This window comes from Myotis nattereri, assembly GCF_964212035.1.
Source record: "Myotis nattereri genome assembly, chromosome: 21".
Classification (NCBI taxonomy): domain Eukaryota; kingdom Metazoa; phylum Chordata; class Mammalia; order Chiroptera; family Vespertilionidae; genus Myotis; species Myotis nattereri.
Genome location: NC_138097.1, coordinates 8,893,872 through 8,915,763, shown reverse-complemented (window position 1 = coordinate 8,915,763; position 21,892 = coordinate 8,893,872). Strand labels below are relative to the sequence as shown.

Below are 21,892 nucleotides of genomic sequence, written 5' to 3'. Positions count from 1 at the left end.
GATGTGCCCGCAACCAAGGTACATGCCCTTGACCGGAATCGAACCTGGGACCTTTCAGTCCGCAGGCCGACGCTCTATCCACTGAGCCAAACCGGTTCCGGCTATTGATTGATTGATTGATTGATTTTTTTTTGGTCTAAAGTTTTACATATGTCCCCTCCCCCTGCCCCCATTAACCCTTCCCGTCACCACTCCTACCCCGAGAGCAAGCCCCCACCGCCCCAGTGTATATGTCCATTGGTTATGCTAATGTGCATGCAGACAAGTCCTTTGGTTGATCTCTAACCCCCCTCCCACCCTGTCCAGTGGTTCTCAACCTTCCTAATGCCGCGACCCTTTAATACAGCTCCTCATGTTGTGGTGACCCCCAACCATAACATTATTTTCGTTACTACTTCATAACTGTAATTTGGCTACTGTTAGGAATCGTCATGTAAATATCTGATAGGCAGGATGTATTCAGGCGACCCCTGTGAAAGGGTCGTTCGACCTCCAAAGGGATCGCGACCCACAGGTTGAGAACCGCTGTAATTTAGACGTTACAATCAAGAGAGGAGACGTAAGTGGGTTACATGAATTCCGTTGGTGATAGATGAGGGAGGTGGGAGAAAGCAAGGCTGGGAAATAAAACGATAGACACACACTTCTTTTACTGAGGTGGTGCGGGATAGTTAACATCAATAATTAACGCGATCACAATAACAGTGAAGGAATTTATGGTCTCTGACCTGGTGCCTGGGCGCATGTGGTTGTGGAGGGGGAAAGGGAAGTTACAAGTTACTCAGACATTTCATAGGTGTGTTATCTTAGCTGCAAAAAGACAACAGGCTCAGTTAAGTAAAAATTGACCTTGTCCGGGAAAATACCGGCCTAGGACATGACTACCCACCATAACTGCTTTTAGTTAAATTTGTTGTTGTTTTTTTTTTTTTTTTTTTGTAAACATATTTTTTTTCATTGATTTCAGAGGAGAAGGGAGAGGGAAAGAGAGAAGCATCAATGATGAGAATCATGGATCGGCTGCCTCCTGCACACCCCACCCTGGGGATCCTGGGCATATGCCCTGACCGGAATCGAACCCTGACCTCCTGGGTTCATAGGTTGATACTCAACTACTGAGCCACGCCGGCCGGGCTAGTTCAAGTTTTATTTTTTATTTATTTATTTATTTTTTATATATTTTATTGATTTTTTACAGAGAGGAAGGTAGAGGGATAGAGAGTTAGAAACATCGATAAGAGAGAAACATCGATCAGCTGCCTCCTGCACGCCCCCTACTGGGGATGTGCCCGCAACCAAGGTACATGCCCTTGACCGGAATCGAACCTGGGACCTTTTCATCTGCAGGCCGAGGCTCTATCCACTGAGCCAAACCGGTTAGGGCTCAAGTTTTAATTTCAGACCATCCTTTGTGGTTACTTTGCAAGACTGCCACGCAGGCCTTCCCTGAGCTTGTCAGGTTAGCATGTGGCCCCTCTTGTCCACAACTGACAGCCGAGGCCACAAGGAAAGCCCCAGATGAGGGGCGAACGCTGAGGAGGGGAGACCCAGAGAAGCTGTTACTTGGTCGGAGCCACCCGGTTAGTAGGCGGAGTAGCTAAGAACAGTGGGACGCGGAGAGCGGGCTCTTAACCTGACCCAGGACGGCCCCAGGTGTTTACCGGGAGTTGGCCAGGTGGTGGCGCCATCCCTCAATGCGAGGAAGCAGAAGGAGGGAAAGGTTGATTGGCAGGGAAGTGACACAGTGAGTTGGGACAAGTTGAGCTGGAGAAGCTGTTGGTTATTCCGTGATATGCAAGAACAGTCCAGAGGGCAGCTCCGAGGACCCTGCTGGGGCAGACAGTCAAGGTCGTGGGGGCGAAGGAGACACCCTAGACCAGTGAGGGCGAACCTTTTGAGCTCGGCGTGTCAGCGTTTTGAAAAACCCTAACTTAACTCTGGTGCCGGGTCACATATAGAAATTTTTTGATATTTGCAACCATAGTAAAACAAAGACTTATATTTTTAATATTTATTTTATATATTTAAATGTCATTTAAAGAAAAATCAACCAAAAAAATGAGTTCGCGTGTCACCTCTGACACGCGTCATAGGTTCGCCATCACTGCCCTAGAGAGAGCGTGTGAGGCGCGAGAAAGGTCCAAGGGGGACCAGGGTGCACCACAGAGACACATGTCATTAAAAAATATTATATATATAAATATAAATTATTTTTTAACCTTCACTCAATATTTTCCCATTGATTTTTTAAAAATATATATATTTTATTTATTTCAGAGAGAAAGGGAGAGGGAGAGATGGAAACATCAACGATGAGGGAGAATCATGGATCGGCTGCCTCCTGCACGCCCCACACTGGGGATCGAGCCTATAACCCGGGCATGTGCCCTGACTGGGAATCGAACCGTGACCTCCTGGTTCCTAGATCGATGCTCAACCACTGAGCCACGCCAGGCGGGAATCCATTGATTTTTATAGAGAGTGGAAGAGAGGGGGAAAGACAGAGAGAAACATCCATGTGAGAGAAACACATCGACTGGTTGCCTCCTGCACGAGCCCCGACCAGGGCCTGGGCTGGGGAGGATCCTGCAACTGAGGTACGTGCCCTTAACCGGAATCAAACCGGGACCCTTCAGTCCGCAGGCCAGCGCTCTATCCACTGAGCCACACCGACCAAGGGCACCACCTCCTTTCTTTGGACCTCAGGAATTGCTGCCTTTCCTGTCCTGAGGTGGCAGAAGTTACTGATCCGAAGGCCGGTCCCCCAGCCCTCCCCTGGGTTTTCAGCTCTGTAAGATTCATGGTGTGTGTGTGAGTGTGTGAGAGTGTACATGTGTGTGTGTGTGTGTGTGAGTGTGAATGAGTCTGTGTGTGTTGACCACCAGCACCCGCACAACAAGCAGCCCATGTAAATCAAAACTGGCTTTACAAAATGTTCGTCTTCTTAAACAAAAAGTATGCCATATATTTTTATTAAATCATAGAAAACTCATTTGTATACACTTTTTTTTCTTTCCATTTTGGGAAACCTGGAATATTGAACAGCTGGGTAACAAAACCGATGAACAATACATCTCCCTTTAAGCACAGACAAGTTTGAAGTTGTCACATTTATTTATTTTTAAACGTTGAAATAAATCAGGAACAGCTTGTTGGCTTCTTTCACCTTTAGGCCACGGGAATACTCTCTCTTACCACCCCCAATTCTCTCTAAGGATGTTTTTCATTACTTAAAGCAACCATAACTTTCAGAGACGGTGACCTTGACGTCTTCATATGAAACTGACTTCTTTTTCCCTACCTCGGGCTTTTAGAGAACTGTAAACGCCGAATTTCACGAGATGGGACCGATCATGCTTCCTGTCTACAACAGCGTGGACTATAGTTCAGAATAAGTTAAATATTAAGACACATAGTATGGCAGTAACATCCTACTTTTCTTTCTACCATGTAACTCCGGAAGTTCCCCCTAATCTTACAGGTCTGTAAAGGATGGAGACAGAAGGATCCGGGGATACTGAAAATGCACACCCACCCTCCAAACCACACTCTCTGAACGCATGGGTCAAAAATATATACACAAACAGTCCTGCCGGGGTCGCGCCTGCGTCCATTCCGCAGGGCAGCGCCGGGAGCAGACTCTGAACTTCGCCCAATGAACACGGGCAGTGGGTTTGACGTTTAGGGTCGTCACTCCTTCTGCTTTCGATCAAGACGCCCCCTTCCCCCGCCCCTCCCCCCAAGTCACACTGTGACATGTCTGCACTCACCCCTTATACTCACATATATAAACACAAATTAAATATCATCAAAATTATCTTAAATTAAATCGAAGACTGCTATTTTTAAGTGCATAGTCTCCCCCATCCCCAGCTTCTCGAATGCGTGTTACAGAGCGAGAACTAACATCCTTGGTTGGTAACACTCCCGCTCCGGGGTGTTTGAGGCCAACCGGCCTCCTAGACCTTTGTGGGGGGAAGGGGGGCGGCGATTTTCCACTCCGAACGGAGGGACTGTCCCCGAAAGTCCCGCTCCCAAACTGAAATCTGGGTTTCAGACTCATGAAAGCAAGAACTGAAAAAAAATGGGATCTTTAGGGGGCTGGTTCCTCACCCGTGGTGACAGCCGGCTTCCCCCCGGGACACTCAATCCACCCCAAATCCAGCCAGCCTCCCTCCAAGCCGCCTCCAGGCCTGGGGCCCCTCACGGCCATCTGCAGGCCCAGGGATCTCCCAGGGAACGTGTAAACAGAGCTGGGAAAAACTGCATTTCTGCACGTTTTCGTCGTGTCAGTGAAAACCACCCGGGGCTGAGAACAAATGATAGGAAAGGCTGCCCCACGTCAACACCCCGCTCATCCAACGCCCCAGCGCCCCGCTCATCCTGCAGCCGAAGACTAGAAAGTCAACTCCAATGATTTTTGGCCTGGCTTGTCCCGAATGGTGGTGAAGACCGAAACGGACCCTCGTTCTACCTTCTCCCCCAGGAACAATGCCGCCGCGTCTCCCCTCTTGCTACTGGAGGTGACCGGGGGAGGCGACCAGGCTTTTGTGCAGGTTGGGATTCTGGCTGTGTCTGTTGCGACTGCGCACAGACGAGAACATGGTGTTGCACCCGGGGACCTTGCACTTGTGCAGCTGGCGCAGGTGCACGGTTTTGTAGTGGGCCCGGAAGGTCCCTTTGTTGCTGTACGTCTTTTGGCAGAGGTGACACGTGATGGGCAACCCGGAAGGCAGGCTGGCGAGGCTCTGGTCGGCCTTCTCCATCAGGACGCAGATGGGGTACTCGTCCTCCCCGGGGACGAGGCCGGCGCCTTCGCCGTTCCCGTCGCTGTCCTCCATGAGCCCGGCGCCGCCTTCCTCGCTCGCCGCCCCGTCCGAGTCCCAGGAGGAATGGCTGCTGCTCTCCGACTTCATGCTGGAGGTAGCGCTCAGGTCCAGGACGGCGCCTTCGCCCCCCGGCGGGCCGGAGCTGTAGCTCTCCAGGGCGGCGCCGTGCACCTGGGCTATCGGGTACACCAGGCTGCCCATGCGGCTGGTGCCCTTGAAGATGACAGACGTCTGGGAGGCTTGCTGCGTAAAAGCCACGTCGGGATAGGCCTCCTTGGCCACGTCTTTCAGAAGGTACGCTGCGCGGAGCCGGTCTTCGCCGCTCTCCAGCGCTTCCTGGGCCAGTACTTTCTGGTGGAGGTTTAGGTTTGAACTGTGTCTGCAAGAATGAAAAGATGGTTAGAAACGAATCGAGCTGTTGTTTGTTTGTTTATTATTTATTTTGCTAATCCTCACCTGAGGATAGTTTTCCTTTGATCTTTTTTTTTTTTTTAAATATATTTTATTGATTTTTTACAGAGAGGAAGGGAGAGAGACAGAGAGTTAGAAACATCGACGAGAGAGAAACATCGATCAGCTGCCTCCTGCACATCTCCTACCGGGGATATGCCCGCAACCCAGGCACATGCCCTTGACCGGAACCGAACCTGGGACCCTTCAGTCTGCAGGCCAACGCTCCATCCACTGAGCCAAACCGGCTTCGGCCCCTTTGATCTTTTTGAGAGAGTGGAAGAGAGAGGGGAAGACAGAGAGAAACATCCATGTGAGAGAAACACATCGATGGGTTGCCTCCTGCACACACTCTGACCAGGGCCTGGGCTGAGGAGGAGCCTGCAACCAAGGTACGTGCCCTTGACCGGAATCGAACCCGGGACCCTTTGCTCCACAGGCCGACGCTCTATCCACTGAGCCAAACTGGCTAGGGCTTGAGCTGTTGTTTTAAAAACAGTCCTCATTCTGAGTGGAGACACTAGGCAGATGCCAGAAGAAGCATGTGAGAAGTGATGGTAGGGGCGTGGGGTGCAATGGGAGTCTGGTGGACACTGGCCCACGGCTGCTCGCCGCTTGTCAGAAGTTAGCATTCGTGGGAAAGCCAGGGGCCTGGGAAGATGTGGTTCTCTTCAGTTTCCGCCGTCTGATTGACAGGTAACTTCCTGGACCTGATCTAAAGAGATGGCTAGCCTAGAGGCTTTGGCTCAGTGGATAGAGCGTCAGCCTGCGGACTGAAGGGTCCCGGGTTCGATTCTGGTCAAGGGCACATGCCCAGGTTGTGGGCTTGATTCCCAGCAGGGGGAGTGCAGGAGGCAGCTGATCAAGATTCTCATCATTTCTCTCTCTCTCTCCTTCCCTCCCTCTCCTTTCCTCCCTGAAATCAGTAAAAATATATTAAAAAAAGAAAGAATGGCTACACTATTTCAATTAGACCCATTCGACTGGGACACTGGAAATAACTGGTCACAAATATGTGGCTCCTCACTCAACTCGTATGTGGCTACTGTGCCCGTGTGGCTGTATCATATAATAAAACCAGAACACTTGGAATCGGGGGGCTGACGGAAATAAAACACATGATTAAAACTTCACCTGTTTCTTTTTACTTTTTTTTTTTTTTTTTTTGGTTAATCTTCACCCAAGAATATTTTTTTCCATTGATTTTTAGGGAGAGTGAAGAGAGAAAGACAGAGAGAAACATGGATATGAGAGAGACACATCGATTGGTTGCCTCCGGCACATGCCCCGACCAGGACCAGGGCCCAGGCCGGGGAGGAACCTGCAACCAAAGTACATGCCCTTGACTGGAATTGAACCCGGGGCCCTTTGGTCTGCAGGCTCACGCTCTATCCACTGAGCCAAACCCGGTAGGGCTCTTTTTACTTTTTTAAAAATGTGGCTACTAGAAAACTTAAAATTTCCTACGTGGCTCACATCAGGATCTAGAGCAGTGGTTCTCAACCTTCCTGATGCCGCGACCCTTTCATACAGTTCCTCATGTGGTGGTGACCCCCAACCATAAAGTTATTTTCGTTGCTACTTCATCACTGTCATGTTGCTACTGTTAGGAATCGTCATGTAAATATCTGATAGGCAGGATGTATCTTCATGGTTACAAATTGAACATAATGAAAGCATAGTGATGAACCACAAAAACAATATGTAATGATCTATGTGTTTTCCGATGGTCTTAGGCGACGCCTGTGAAAGGGTCGTTCGACCCCCAAAGGGGTCGCGACCCACAGGTTGAGAACCTCTGGTCTAGAGCATTGGCAGGCATATCATCCCAGAGGTTCTACAGGTATGAAAATCTGACTGGCTAGAAATAGTAGGGTGTGTGAGTGAGGGAGAGAGGGCGAGAGGGCGAGAGAGAGAGAGAGAGAGAGAGAGAAAGAACCTAGTTCAATTCATATTTGCAACGTTTCACTGTTACCAGACAGGGGTTTTGCAAATGCAGCACTGAGCACACCACCAATCACCGACCTGCTACCTGGTGATTACTCCTGCAGGGCCGATAATGATACCCATTATGACACAGGCCTTGGACGCATATGATATCATTTGGATGTAACTTGTCAATCACTCTTGGCCTTGCTCAGAGATTCCGTGCTGACCTGACGAGCAAACACAGCCCTTTCCAAGGGCTACAGTCTTCTTTAAAAATATATTTTTATTGATTTCAGAGAGGAGGGGAGAGGGAGAGAGAGGGGGAAACATCCATGATGAGAGAGGATCAGTGATCGGCCGCCTCCTGCATGCCCCACACTGGGGATCGAGCCTGCAACCCAGGCATATGGTCTTACTGGGAACCGAACCCGGGACCTCTGGCTCCCGAACCACTGAGCCACGCGGGCCAGGCAAACAAGGGCTACATTCTTAAAGGAGATAGGAGAATGATGCTAAACAGAAAAAATACTCCCCCAGTACAGCTCAGAATGCATGCCGGGGGGAAAAAAAACAAAATAAATAAGGATTGAATTTTCTAGCCTAAATCTCCAAAGACATATGAGGAGGGGAGGAGGTTTAATCCTACCTCAGATTTACTATTCGGCTTCTCTCCGTCTCCCCTTACACGTCCTTTTTTTCGTGGCCGCCATCAGAATTATATTCCCAGATCACCCACTTTGCAGGCAGCTCTTAACTACAACTCTGACCTGTGATTATGTCAGCATTCTGGGTTGAAGGGGCAGGAACGTGTCAGCAGAAAACCAGACACGGGGTTGACATGCAGGTTCCAGTACATACAAGGGTTGAAGGGAAAAAAAGAAAAAAAGCCAGACAAAACACATTCAACTGGAACCTTGTATGGCAAGATCCCTGCTGTAACGGGGCAAGGCTCTGGGCCCCACACTTAACGGCCAAGTGTCCCACAAATGCCAGGAGCTGACTTGTGGCTCCTCTAACCTTCTTTTTTTTTGTTTTTATTTTATTTTATTTTATTATTATTATTTTTTAATATATTTTATTGATTTTTTACAGAGAGGAAGGGAGAGAGATAGAGAGTCAGAAACATCGATGAGAGAGAAACATCGATTAGCTGCCTCCTGCACATCTCCTACTGGGGATGTGCCCGCAACCCAGGTACATGCCCTTGACCGGAATCGAACCCGGGACCTTTCAGTCCACAGGCCGACGCTCTATCCACTGAGCCAAACCGGTTTCGGCTTTTTTTTTTGTTTTTAAATATATTTTTATTGATTTCAAAGAGGACAGGAAAGGGAGAGAGATAGAAACATCAATGATGAGAGAGAATCATTGATCGGCTGCCTCCTGCACGCCTCCTACTGGGGGTCGAGCCCACAACCCGGGCATGTGCCCCGACTGGGAATCAAACCCGGGACCTTTCAGTCCACAGGCTGACGCTCTAGCCACTGAGCCAAACCGGCTAGGGCTCCTCTAACCTTCTTAAGCCTCAAGGGTTAGATGCATTTCCCGGGGTGGCATGTCCCCTAAAACCAGTGACAACCACAACCGCAAGGACCCTCTGCACCTCGCGGCAGGCTTTCGGCTCCCGGGACTTTGCTGGTGCTGTGCCCACTGCCTGGGTCTGTACTTCTCCTCTGCACCCTCCATCTCCCCTGCAACTCTTCCCCACTGGTTGCTGGCTACTTAGATTCGTTGAGACCCATGGTTCTCAAACTGTGGTCTGGGCACCCCTCGGGGTTCCCTGAAGTGGAAACCCGTTTCATCCTGATTCTAAGACACTGTTTGCGGTTTTCACTCTCATCCTCTCAGGCGCGTACAGAGGAGTTTTCCAGAGGCTTCATGACACGTGACGTGGCGACAGGTTGAAGGCAGAGGCTGCTGTGAGAATCCAGCTGTCCTCTACTAAAGCCGGACACTGAAGAGATTTTTGAAAGCCTCAAACAAAGCCACTCTTCTAAGTGTTTGTTCTGGAAAATGTGTTATGTTTCGTGAAAATGTTATTTATGCTCATGTATAAGAGGCTTATTATTATTAATTTTTTTAAAAATATATTTTATTGATTTTTTACAGAGAGGAAGGGAGAGAGACAGAGAGCTAGAAACATCAATGAGAGAGAAACATCGATCAGCTGCCTCCTGCACATCCCCCACTGGGGATATGCCCGCAACCCAGGTACATGCCCCTGACCGGAATCGAACCCAGGACCCTTCAGTCCGCAGGCCGACGCTCTATCCACTGAGCCAAACCGGTTTCAGCAATTATTATTATTAATTTTTAAAACATATTTTTATTGAGTTCAGAGAGGAAGGGAGAGGGAGAGAGAGAAACATCAATGATGAGAGAGAATCGTTGATCGGCTGCCTCCTGCACGCCCCCCCAATTGGAGATCGAGCCCGCAACCCCGGGTGTGTGCCCTTGACTGGAATCAAACCTGGGACCCTTCCGTCCACAGGCCAACGCTCTATCCACTGAGCCAAACCAGGCAGGTTTAGTATTTTAAGCGATATAAAATATATAGTTTTTTTTCCCCAGTTTTAAAGAGTCTTGAGGTTTGAAGGATTTATAAAGGGCTCTGGCCAGGTGGCTCAGTTGGCTAGAGCATCGACCTGATACACCAACATTGTGGGGTCGATCCCCGGTCAGGGCACATACAAGCAACAACCAGTGAATGCGGAAATTAAGTGGAACAACAAATCAATGTTTCTCTTTCTATCTCCCTTCCCCCTTCTCTCTCTAAAAGGAAAAGAACTCGTAAAAGGGATGGTGCGGCCAAAACTTTTGAGAGCAGCTGCTTCCCTCCGACCGCTTCTTCCAGGCAGCCTTCCCTAACTCCTCAGAGTCTGGTCAGGCGCCCTCCCCTGTGCCCACAGCAGCCTATGCATCTCCCACAAGAGCAGCCACCACCTTCAGTGTAAGCACCTGTTTAACGGGCCTGTCCCCACCCAGGCCTTCGTGGGCAGGGATGTGTCCACGGCACCCAGCGCGGACAGTTCGTAAATACCTGTTGACGAGCCCTAGCTGGTTTGGCTCAGCGTACGGAGCGTCGGCCTGCGGACTGAAGGGTCCCGGGTTCGATTCCGGTCAAGGGCACGTATCTTGGTTGCAGGCTCCTCCCCGGCCCAGGCCCTGGTTGGGGCGCGTGCAGGAGGCAACCAACCGATGTGTTTCTCTGACATCGGTGTTTCTCTCTGTCTTTCCCTCTCTCTTCCACTCTCTCTAAAAATAAATAAATAAATAAATAAAGTCAAAAGCCTGGCTGGCGTGGCTCAGTGGTTTGAGTGTCAACTTGTGAACCAGGAGGTCACGGTTTGATTCCCCGTCAGGGCACATGCCCGGGTTACGGGCTCAATTCCTAGTGTAGGATGTGCAGGAGGCAGCTGCTGGATGATTCTCTCTCATCACTGATGTTTCCATCTCTTTCTCTCTCCCTCTCCCTTCCTCTGTGAGACCAATAAAAATATATTTTAAAAAATAAAAGTAAATGAATGGAAGAATATCCTCGGGTGAGGATTAACAAAACAAAAAGTCTGTTGGCTACATAAGCACCGAGGGTGCGGCCCCAGCCCCTTCCGGCCGGGTCCTGGTCACTGCCGCTGCCGCTGGTGGGAGCAGAGTGGCTGGAAGAGGGGAAGACAGTTATCGCCACGGCGACACGGTCTGGCCTCTGAGTCGGAGAAACGGCGGTGGAGCCAGTGGAGCCCGGGCTGCCCACGGAGTCTTAGCTCACCTGGTGCCTTTGTAACCCCAGGTTCTATGCCAAAGCCCAGGCTACTAGAACTAGTACTTTAACTTCAGAAAGCAAGATGTTTTCCTGTGCTGGGGGAGGAGGCGTGTATGTACAAGTAGGACAGAAAGGAAGAAAATAGTAAATAATTAAAAAAAGAAATAGCCCTTAGCCGGTTTGGCTCAGTGGATAGAGCGCCGGCCTGCGGACGGAAGGGTCCCGGGTTCGATTCTGGGCGAGGGCACATGCCCAGGGTTGTGGGCTCCATCCCCGGGGCGGGGTGGGGGGTGGAGGGCGTGCAGAAGGCAGCTGATCAATGATTCTCTCTCATCATGGATGTTTTTCTCTCTCTCCCCCTTCCTCTCAGAAATCAATAAAAAAAAAAATATATATATATATTATTTTTAAAATACATTTTATTGATTTTTTTACAGAGAGGAAGGGAGAGAGATAGAGAGTTAGAAACATCGATGAGAGAGAAACATCGATCAGCCGCCTCCTGCACACTCCCCACTGGAGATGTGCCCCCAACCAAGGTACATGCCCCTGACCGTAATCAAACCTGGGACCCTTCAGTCCGCAGGCCGACGCTCTATCCACTGAGCCAAACCAGTTACGGCTAAAAATATATCTTTTAAAAAAAGAAACAGAAAATGAAATCCTATGTGAAATTCACATAACTTCTAGTTTAGTAGACGCGGTAGGCCAGAACGGTATCGTCAACTTGAAGGACAACCTGACGGACGCCGCTCTCTTCTTCACAACAACAGCTTGTTTGCGAACAGACCTTCCTCCTGGATGATGGATGGGGAAGGCGGGGCCGCTCAGCAGGGTGCCCTGGTGGTTTGGTTCAACATCGCAGCGGTGGAGACAGGCATTTTAACCACTATCACCTGTGCTCTCTCCTCTGCGTGTGTGCTTCTGAGTGTGGGGAGGGTCTACGTCAGTGGTTCTCAACCTTGGCTGCACATTAGAATCACCTGGGAATCTTTTTAAAATCCTGATTTCTGCGCCTCACCCTCCGGAAATTCTGTTTCTTTGTTACTCATGTTGTGGCCCCACCCCATAACAAAGACACAGAATTTCTTCTGGTCTATGTTTTCTCCCTGTTTATAAAGGGCTGGGACTGACCAGCAGACCACGAGTGATGGATGAATGATTATTTTGACATATGTTTTTGTGAAAGAGAGGGTTAAGGGACTGCCTGGCTAAAGGAACCAGACAGTCCCGTTTGTCTTTTTAGGCTTTTATTGTAGTGATAGCTTGAATTAAAATTAATTTTTAGATATTATTAGCAGGGTAAGTATTTTTGAGAAAATATATGTATTGGTAGTGTTTTTTTAAACAAGGTCGTGTCTAAAGACTAAATAAAGAGATTCCAGTAAAACACCTGGGGGCTCAGACTTGTTTGGAAAAGTCAAGGCAGGGTCTGCCGCCCTCGGCCAGGTCCCCCTCGAGGCCTTCGACCTTTTGGAGAATTATTTTCATAGCATTTCCAACCAAGTCTCGCATTTCCCCATAATAAAACAGGCCTTATAGTTTGGACTAAGACAGTGGTGGCATGGAGCTGCCTCAGGTCATGCGCGTTTGAGCAAAATGTGTAACATGTTAATACTCTCAGAACCATGTGTAGCATGAATCATACTGCGTTTTGTCAGAGAGCCGGCCCTTCCCTGAAAGCCTGGGGAGCAAGGTGACCTGAAGCGGGGTGACGGGACTCAAGTTCATGAAGAAAAGCACACGCGAGACGGTAATGCCAGTGCCGGGCCCCGAGTGATGACACCCGGGAAACTCTGCAAACAGTTCGACTCCTGTGGGTCAGGCAAACCCAGCACCAACAGACGTCTCATCTCCCATCCCAACCTCCCAAAGTAACCTGTGAAGTGCCTTTCCTCTTTGAAATCTTAATATTTAAAAAAATCTCCCATTAGGCCATCCATCACCCCTCCTTTCCAATAGATCTTGGCTAACTAGGGATCAGAGGAAATATTGGAGGGAATGTTTCATTCGGTGGACTTCACGTGAGACAGTAAAAACCAGACAAGTTTTGGGAAGCCAAAGGGATCATTTTTAAAACAGCGGTTCTCAACCTGTGGGTCGCGACCCCTTTGGCGGTCGAAAGACCCTTTCATAGGGGTCGCCTAAGACCATCCTGCATATCAGATATTTACATGACGATTCATCACAGTAGCAACATCACAGTGATGAAGTAGCAACGAAAATAATTTGATGGTTGGGTCACAACATGAGGAACTGTATTTAAAGGGCCAGAAGGTTGAGAACCACTGTTTTAAAAGCATCCTCCAGCCCTAGCTGGCTTGGCTCAGTGGATAGAGCATTGGCCCACAGACTGAAGGGTCCCAGGTTCGATTCTGGTCAAGGGCACGTACCTTGGTTACAGGCACGACCCCCAGCCCAGGTCGGGGTGTGTGAGGCAGGCAACCAATCGAGGTGTCTCTCTCACATCGATGTTTCTCTCTCTCTGTCTCATCCCCTCCCTTCTGCTCGCTCTAAAAATCAATGGAAAAATACCCTCAGGTGAGGATTAACAATAAAATCGCCCTCCTCTAGCGGCCTGTCTGACCCAGGTCTGCAGGCCTCCCTGGGAGAGCTAGCTCACAAATTCCTCATGCCAAAGCCTGGGGGTGGAATGTGTCTCTGAATTCAGAATTTCTCAGACTTCGGAAAAAGCAGAATGATGCACAGACTGTAATACCGTTTTAGTGCCTCCCTAACAAATCCATTACTATTTCTGCGCGAATAGATACAAAAAATTCCACACAAAAGGTGATTTTAAAAAACATTGCAAATAGCCTCACATCATTTCAGGTCACGTCTTGGGGCCAAATGAGTCAAGGTTTTGGAAACAAAAATTCAGGAGAGTGGGTCTATAGGATAGTGTTTTTCAAACTGTGGTTCCCGGCCTGGTGACCTCTGTATCACCTGGGCACGTAGAAATGCGAAGTCTTAGGCTCCGCCCAGAGCCCCGACAGTGGAAGTTCTAGGAGCCAGGTGATTCTGATGCAGGTTAGAGTTTAAGAACCGCCACCTTGCCCTGGCAGGTATGGCTCAGTGGATAGAGCGTCAGCCTGCGGACTGAAGGGTCCCAGGTTCGATTCCGGTCAAGGGCACATGCCTGGTTGTGGGCTTGATCCCCAGTGGGGGGCGTGCAGGAGGCAGCCGATCCATGATTCTCTCTCATCATTGATGTGTCTCTCTCTCCCTCTCCTTTCCTCTCTGAAATCAATTAAAAAAAAATCTCTCTATATAAAAGCCTAAGCGACCGAACAACCGGTTGACCGGTTGCTATGACGTGCACTGACCACCAGGGGACAGACGCTCAACACACAGGATTGGGCTCCCTCCTGTCTAGATTGGGCCTGTGGGGACTGGGTCGAAACCAACTCTCTGACATTCCCTGAAGGGTCCCGGATGGTGAGGCCGAGGGACCCCACCAGTGCACGAATCCGGGCCTCTAGTATATTTATAAAGAACTTCCACGTTAGGACAAACAGTTGCCAACAGGCGCCTCACCTGTCCCTGCTCCTGCGGGAAGGGAAGGTGGCCTGGCAGCCCTCCACCGTGCACACGTGGGTCTCCTTGGCGTGCGTGTTCTTGTGGTGCATCTTCACGCCGCAAGCGTTCTTGAAGGTCTTCTGACAGATGTCACACTGGTGGCGACTCTCTTCCTTCTGCCTCGCCAATGCGTGCTGACCCGCGGGCTCCAGGTCCTTGGAATCCTCGAAACAAGGGAAAGCCATTCCTCGGGTGGACAAGGCGCCCAGGAGGCCCCCGGCCAGCAGGTGCTGCTGCAGCCGGACGTAGTCCGGGAAAGGGATGCAGGGCTCCAGCCCCGGAGGGAGGCGGAGCTCCCGGCCGCCGTCCTCCGCCTCCCCGGGCACCAGGGTCAGCGCTGGCTTCTGCTCCAGCTCCGTCTCCCTCTCCGAGTTGCGCGTGGCCTGCTCGGGGGTCCTGCTGATGACCCCCCTGGGCTCGATCACCGACGAGAGGTGGCAGGCCGGCTGCCCTTCGCGGGGAGGCCTCCCTGGGCATCCTCCCTGCCGCTCCTCCAGCGCCCCGTCCGACCCGGGGCTGCAGGCCTCCAGCTCGTCTTCGCTGACCACCTGCAGGGGCCGATCGTCATCGGAGCTGAGCGCCCGCCTCTTCTCGTCAGCCGTTCCCGCGGCCTCCTTCTCGATCTTGATGGGCATGCTGGACTTGCGGGATTTCTTCTTGGGGAGGGCATCGGACGGCATCTCGGCGGAAACCAGCTGTTCCGAGACGGAGGACGACAGCAGGGGCAGAGACGGCAGCATCCCGGGCGTCGTGGCCAGCTCGGCGGGCGTGGCCGGGCTGCGGTAGAAAGGGAGCACTGGCTGGACCGTCCTCAGGTTGGGGAAGAGCACGCCGTTCTGCCCGGCGCCCGGAAACACCGCTTGGGCCCTGGCATCCTCGCCTGAGCCGGGGCAGCCGGGGAGAGGCCTGCGGTCCGGGGACGCCACCTCGAGCCCCGGGCGCCTGTAGCCGTCCGAGGCGGCCAGGCTCAGGCTGCTCCTGAGGTCCTTGTCCCTGTTGTTCCTGTTCATGGGCATGTGCAGCCGGGGGTTGGGGTTGGCGCTGTGGCGGTTGCGGCTCCGCAGGGAGCTGAACACCATGTTGCACCCCTCGATGGTGCACTTGTGCTTGATCTTCAGGTGCACGGCGTTGTAGTGGATCTTGAGGGTGCCTTTGTCGTAGAAGGTCTTCTCGCAGGCCGTGCAGAACACCCGGCCCTTCTTGGCGCCCAGGCCGTGCCGCTCTGGCTTCCCCCGGGCCTCGGGGGACAGCTGCGTCCCTTCCAGCTTCGTGACGAGGGTGTAGGCGCTGGAGTCGCTCAGGTGGGCGCCGTCTTCCTGGTGAGGGGCGGCGTCGGGGCAGCTCGGACACGGCTCCTTTTCCAGCTGGAACGGGGTGGAGCCGGAGGCCAGGAAGCGGCCCTCGGGGAAGGGCCCGGGGAGGTCCTGCCGGGGGTCCTGGCCCTGGCCCGGGTCCGGAGCCGGCTCCAGCGCGTACTGCTCGGGCAGCGGCCCCATCAGCGCGGGCGGCACGGGGTTGAAGAACTGGAAGGGCAGCATGAAGGTCATGCTATTGATGAGGTTCTCAAAGGGGTGCCCGCCGCCGCCGCCGGGGCTCCCCTTGTCCGCGGGCGCCGGGAGGCTGGCGCCCCGGTGGCCGCAGCTCTCGATGAAAGCCCTGATGTCCACGTTGGCCGCCGAGGGCGGGGCGGCGGCGGGCGGCTCGTCCTTCTCCTGCACGGCCATGAGCTCCACGATGGACTTGGTCTCCCCGAAACGCAGGAACTGCTGCAACGTGGCCACCTCCTCCTCGCTGGTCATGATGCTCCAGTGGTCCAGCACCTTCCCCGACGCGTCCTACACCCCGGCCGGAAACGAAAGGGGCGGTCAGTGTCCTCTCAGAAAGGAGCAGGGTGGTCAGGGCCTCCTCTGGCACCCAGACCAGAGGGCACCTCTGTGCACGTTTGAAAATGACACCCTCTCAGGGTGAGCCCGGGGCTGGTTCGGCCCCCACTCACGCCACGCTCCTAGGCCAGAAACTGTGCAGAAAATATACGGTAGCCCTAGCCGGTTTGGCTCAGTGGATAGAGTCTCGGCCTGCGGACCGAGGGGTCCCGGGTTCGATTCCGGTTAAGGGCACATGCCTGGGTTGTGGGCTTGGTACCCAGCAGGGGGGCATGGAGGAAGCAGCCGATCAATGATTCTCTCTCATCATTGATTCTATCTCTCCTTCTCTCTTCCTCTCTCAAGTCAATAAAAATGTATTTTTTTTAAGAAAGAAAATAGACTGTACAAATGTAAGTGGCAGTCCCAAAGAGACATAAAATAACTGTACTCAAGCCTCAGGGAAATTTGGTGATTAGTTTCCATCTTAGTGGTCGCCTTGCATTAGGCATAATCATCTTCGCCACAGAAATTAAAATACATATATTTTGCCCTGCCCGGGTGGCTCAGGTGGCTGGAGGGTCGCTCTAGACATCAAAGGTTGGGGGTTCCATCCCCAGTTGGGGTGTGTATAGAATGTTTCTCTCTCACATCCACGCTTCTCTTTCTCCCTCCCTCCCTCTTGCTTTAAAATCAATAAACATATCCTTGCATGAGGATAAAAACCAACAACGTATCTTTTGAAAAATAGTAACTTCTTTTTGTTTGTTCTCACCAGAGGATATTTTTCCGTTGATTTTAAGAGTGAGTGGAAGGGAAGGGAGTGGAAGGGAGAGAGAGAGGAGAGGAGAGAGATCAATGTGAGAGAGACACATCGATTGGTTGCCTCCCACATGTACCCCGACGGAGGCCGGGGATCAAACCTGCAACCCAAGTAGGTGCCCTTGACCGGGAATTGAACTGGCAACCCTCTGGTCTGGGGGCCAATGCTCTAACTCAGTGATGGCGAACCTTTTGAGCTCGGCGTGCCAGCATTTTGAAAAACCCTAACTGAACTCTGGTGCCGTGTCACAAATAGAAATATTTTGATACTTGCAACCAAATAGTAAAACAAAGATTTATATTTTTGATATTTATTTTATATATCTAAATGCCATTTAACAAAGAAAAACCAACCAAAAAAATGAGTTCACGTGTCACCTCTGACACGCGTGCCATAGATTCGTCATCACTGCTCTAACTGCTAAGCCACACTGGCCAGGGCAACAATAGTAACTTCTTTATCTCAAGACTCTAGATGGAGCAATCAGACCTCCATATAGCTGGAGTATTTATTCACTGCATATTAATAATCTGCCCAAGCCACTACCATCAGAAAACAAATGAACCCGTATTGATCTACGGCCCGAGTTCGCAAAGCACAGCTGTAATTACACTGGCGTGTTGGAGATCTTTCAAACTCTAGCAAGGCCTAACTTTTCCCAAAACTGCAATAAATATTTTATCACAGAACATGTACTCGATGGCCCACTGAGATTTTTCACAGTGCATGGGAGCGTTCCGAAGATGGCGAGGAATGTAACATCATACATTTTTCATGTACTAGAGGTTCAAGGTAATTGATTCCATATTTTTAATCCCAACACGAGGGAAAGCAAGATTATTAGGATCATTAAATATTGATCTCTGTCATAATGTAAGATGGTAATGCTACTCTGCATAAAAGGTGGTTTCCGACCTGCGGGGGGCCTGCTCTCGAGGTGAACACGTGTGCTTCCAGAGGAAGATCATGGCCTTTTACGCTCAGAAAAAATGGGGGTTCGAATCCGGGGTCTGCTGCATAGGAGTTGAGTGACTCCAGCAAGATTTAGAAGCCACTCGGAGCCTCTGGTTTTTCGACGGAAAAAGGGGATATTCTACCTACTTCATAAGAACCCTGGAAAGGGGTCTCGGTCAGTGATGGCGAACCTATGACACGCGTGTCAGACGTGACACGCGAACTCATTTTTTTGGTTGATTTTTCTTTGTTAAATGGCATTTAAATATATAAAATAAATATCAAAAATACAAGTCTTTGTTTTACTATGGTTGCAAAGATCAAAAAATTTCTATATGTGACCCGGCACCAGAGTTAAGTTAGGGTTTTTCAAAATGCTGACACGCTGAGCTCAAAAGGTTCGCCATCACTGCTCTAGGTCGTAAGATTACTGGGAGGGGCTCTAGGACAGTGGTTCCCAACCTTTTTTGGCCACGCCCCACCTAAGCATCTCTAACATCCTGGTGCCTGCCCTAGCCGGTTTGGCTCAGTGGATAGAGCGTCGGCCTGTGGACCGAAGGGTCCCGGGTTCAATTCCGGTCAAGGGCACATGCCTGGGTTGCAGTCTCAATCCCTGGTAAGGGGCCTGCAGGAGGCAGCCAATGGATGATTCTCTCTCATCATTGATGTTTCTATCTCTCTCCCTCTACCTTTCTCTCTGAAATCAATAAAAATATATTTAAAAAAATAAATAAAATCCTAACGCCCCCCCTCCTCTGCCCCGGGACATAGAATTCTTATTATTCAAAAAGTGAGCTCCTTACTCACATGGAGGAAGCCTCAAAGACCATGAACTTGGTCTACACAAGCTTCCCAAGAACATGGCATCCATGAGAGAGAAAAATAAAAGAACGGACGGACAGTGGAAGGACGGAGAAGAAATCACTAGGGAATTGTTAAAAAGAATAGTAATGATATAAAAGGATACGAAAAAATAGCAAATACAGCTTCAAAACATTAGATAGAGAACGGAAATGCATAAACATGTCACAACGTACATTTATGGACTGTATACGAGGCCCCTAGGACCGTCAGAAATGCAAACAGTTCACTGTTAAGAACTCATTCTCGAATTGCCTCCCTGTGGGGTGTGTGCCCCACATCGGGAACCACGGGTCTAGGTCAGGAACCGGTTATTTAGTGTTCATTTCAGTGACACCGTTTTCTCTGAGTAAGACCTACATGGACGCGTGTCTTGGAAATAAATTCATACCTCCATTTCACTGAAATCTTTACCAAAGTTGGCTGATACTATTTCCTAGGAGAGTGGCAAGAAAAAAAAAATTTAGAAAGCTGCATCTGTTTCATAAAAACGATCCCATTTATATCAGGAAATACATCCTTCGCCTCTAGATGTGAAACAGGAAGCCTGCCCCCGTAGCTTCTTACAGAAAGGGAGGTAAAACCACTTTGTGAGGCGCTGGCCGGGTGATTCGGTTGGTTGGAGCACCATTCCACACACCAGAAGGCTGAAGGTTCAATTCCTGGTTCAGTTCCGGGTTGCGGGGTTTGATCCCGGTGGGGGCGAGTGCGGGAGGCAACCGATCAATGTTTCTCTCTCTCTCTCTCTCTCTCTCTCTCTCTCTGAAATTACATATCCTCAGGTGAGGATTAAAACAAATAAAAACTACTCTGCCGCATAAAGAGAAGAGAGAAGGCATGAAAGGCACAGAGAAATATGCCTGCCATCTCTCCTTCATGGAGAGACAGAGACAAAATGTGAAGAGTCAGAAAGAGAATGGGGGGGGGGGCGGGGGGTGCCGAGAATAAAAAAGAGCAAGAACACAGAAACCTCACAAGACGACCCATTCTAGGAGTGAACATCAGCAGAGGGGGGGGGGGTGGTGGTGCAGACGCGTTAGAGAACAGGGGCCGGAATTGTCTGCTTGTGGTTCTGCAAGGTAAGTTTGCTTTCTCACCCCCAAAACCTCAGTAAGATCTCACACGGACAGCATCTATGTCAATAGGCAGTTTGCAGATAATAAAAGAAGTGGAGCCCCAGCAGGTTTGATTCGGTGGATAGAGCATCCATCAGCCTGAGAACCAAAGGGTCCCGGGTTCGGTTCCGGTCAAGGGCATGTACCTCGGTTGCAGGCTCTTCCCCGGCTGGGGCCCTGGTCAGGGCACGTGCAGGAGGCAACCAATCGATGTGTTTCTCTCACATCGATGTTTCTGTCTTTCCCTCTCTCTTCCACTCTCTCTAAACATCCTGGGAAAATATGGAAAAAGATCCTTGGATGAGGATTAAAAAAAAAAAGAAGTGTCCAAGGCAGGGCCAGTGGTTTACTGTGGAAGAGCTGCCCAGTGAAACCCAAGTCAGAGGATCAGGTAACGCTCTCACATCTGAGTTTCACAGGTATCTTTTTTTTTAAAAAAAAAAAATATATATTTTTATTGATTTCAGAGAGAAAGGGAAGGGAGAGAGAGATAGAAACATCCATGATGAGAGAGAATCATTGATCAGCTGCCTCCTGAACACCCCCTACTGGGGATCAAGCCCACAACCGAAGCATGTGCCCTTGACCGGAATCGAGCCTGGGACCCTTCCGTCCCCAGGCCGAAGCTCTATCCACTGAGCCAAACCAGCCAGGGCTCACACGTATCTTGAGGAAAGCCCTGGATTCCTCCTACAAGGTGGGGTAGGGCATTCGGCCGCTAGAAAAAAGACGAAAGGGAAGGATGCCCGCAATGGCTGTAGCGCCCCCTAGGCTACTGGGCTGCCTCAGGGACGCGGAAGTGGATGGGAGAAGACCCTGGCGGAGGAGGTGGCCGTGCTGGCCTGGCCGCACCTGCAGCACGTATCCCCGGATGTAGTCCTGAAGGGTCCAGTCCAGGGCGTGCAGGATCCGCAGGACCTCGTCCTGCTTCAGGACACTGAAGAGCCGGTCCAGGAGGATCTTCAGGCGCACGGGGATGGCCTGGGTCCCGTAGAGCATGAGGCTGCTGATGTCAAACACCACGTTGGACTGGACGATCTCCACCTGGCTCGTGGGATACATGGGGGGGATCCTCAGCTTGCTGAGCGCTGGGAAACCAAAGGAAGAAACGATTTTTTAAAAAATATATTTTTATTGATTTTAGAGAAGAAGGGAGAGGAAGAGAGAGAGAGAGAGAGAAACATCAATGATGAGAGAGAATCATGGATCGGCTGCCTCCTGCACGCCCCCAACTGGGGATTGAGCCCGCCACCCGGGCATGTGCCCTTGACCGGACTCGAACCCGGGACCCTTCAGTCTGCAGGTCGCCACTCTATCCTCTAAGCCCGTGGTCGGCAAACCGCGGCTCGCGAACCACATGCGGCTCTCTGGCCCCTTGAGTGTGGCTCTTCCACAAAATACCATGTTTGGGCGCGCACGTACAGGGCGATTGAAACTTCGTGGCCCATGCGCAGAAGTCGGTCTTTTGTGGAAGAGCCGGTATTTTGTGGAAGAGCCACACTCAAGGGGCCAAAGAGCCGCATGCGGCTTGCGAGCTGTGGTTTGCCGAGCCGCAATTTGCTGACCACTGCCCTAAGCCAAAGCAGCCAGGGCAGAAATGACGTTTTTCAGGATCCTACTCTCAAGAGAAACACTGCGTAGGAAGTAGGCTGGTGCCAACTCCCGGAGATCTGTTCCAACAGTGAAAAAAAAAAAAAGACTATACCAATAATGAATTATCTTAATAGCTT

The 21,892-nt window shown here is 50.8% G+C and overlaps 1 protein-coding gene across 1 annotated transcript in view; it reads right to left on the bottom strand.

Annotated features, from left to right (window-relative positions):
- Positions 1–4,514: 4,514 nt before the first annotated feature.
- BNC1 (basonuclin zinc finger protein 1) overlaps positions 4,515–21,892 on the bottom strand; it is a gene marked incomplete at both ends in the record, with an annotated part of 80,257 nt that continues 62,879 nt past the window's right edge. Inside the window, 3 exons of the mRNA XM_081114796.1 lie at positions 4,515–5,208; positions 14,506–16,382; positions 21,015–21,250. Coding sequence (XP_080970922.1) covers positions 4,515–5,208; positions 14,506–16,382; positions 21,015–21,250 — 2,807 coding nt within the window. The remainder of the gene's footprint in view (positions 5,209–14,505; positions 16,383–21,014; positions 21,251–21,892) is intronic.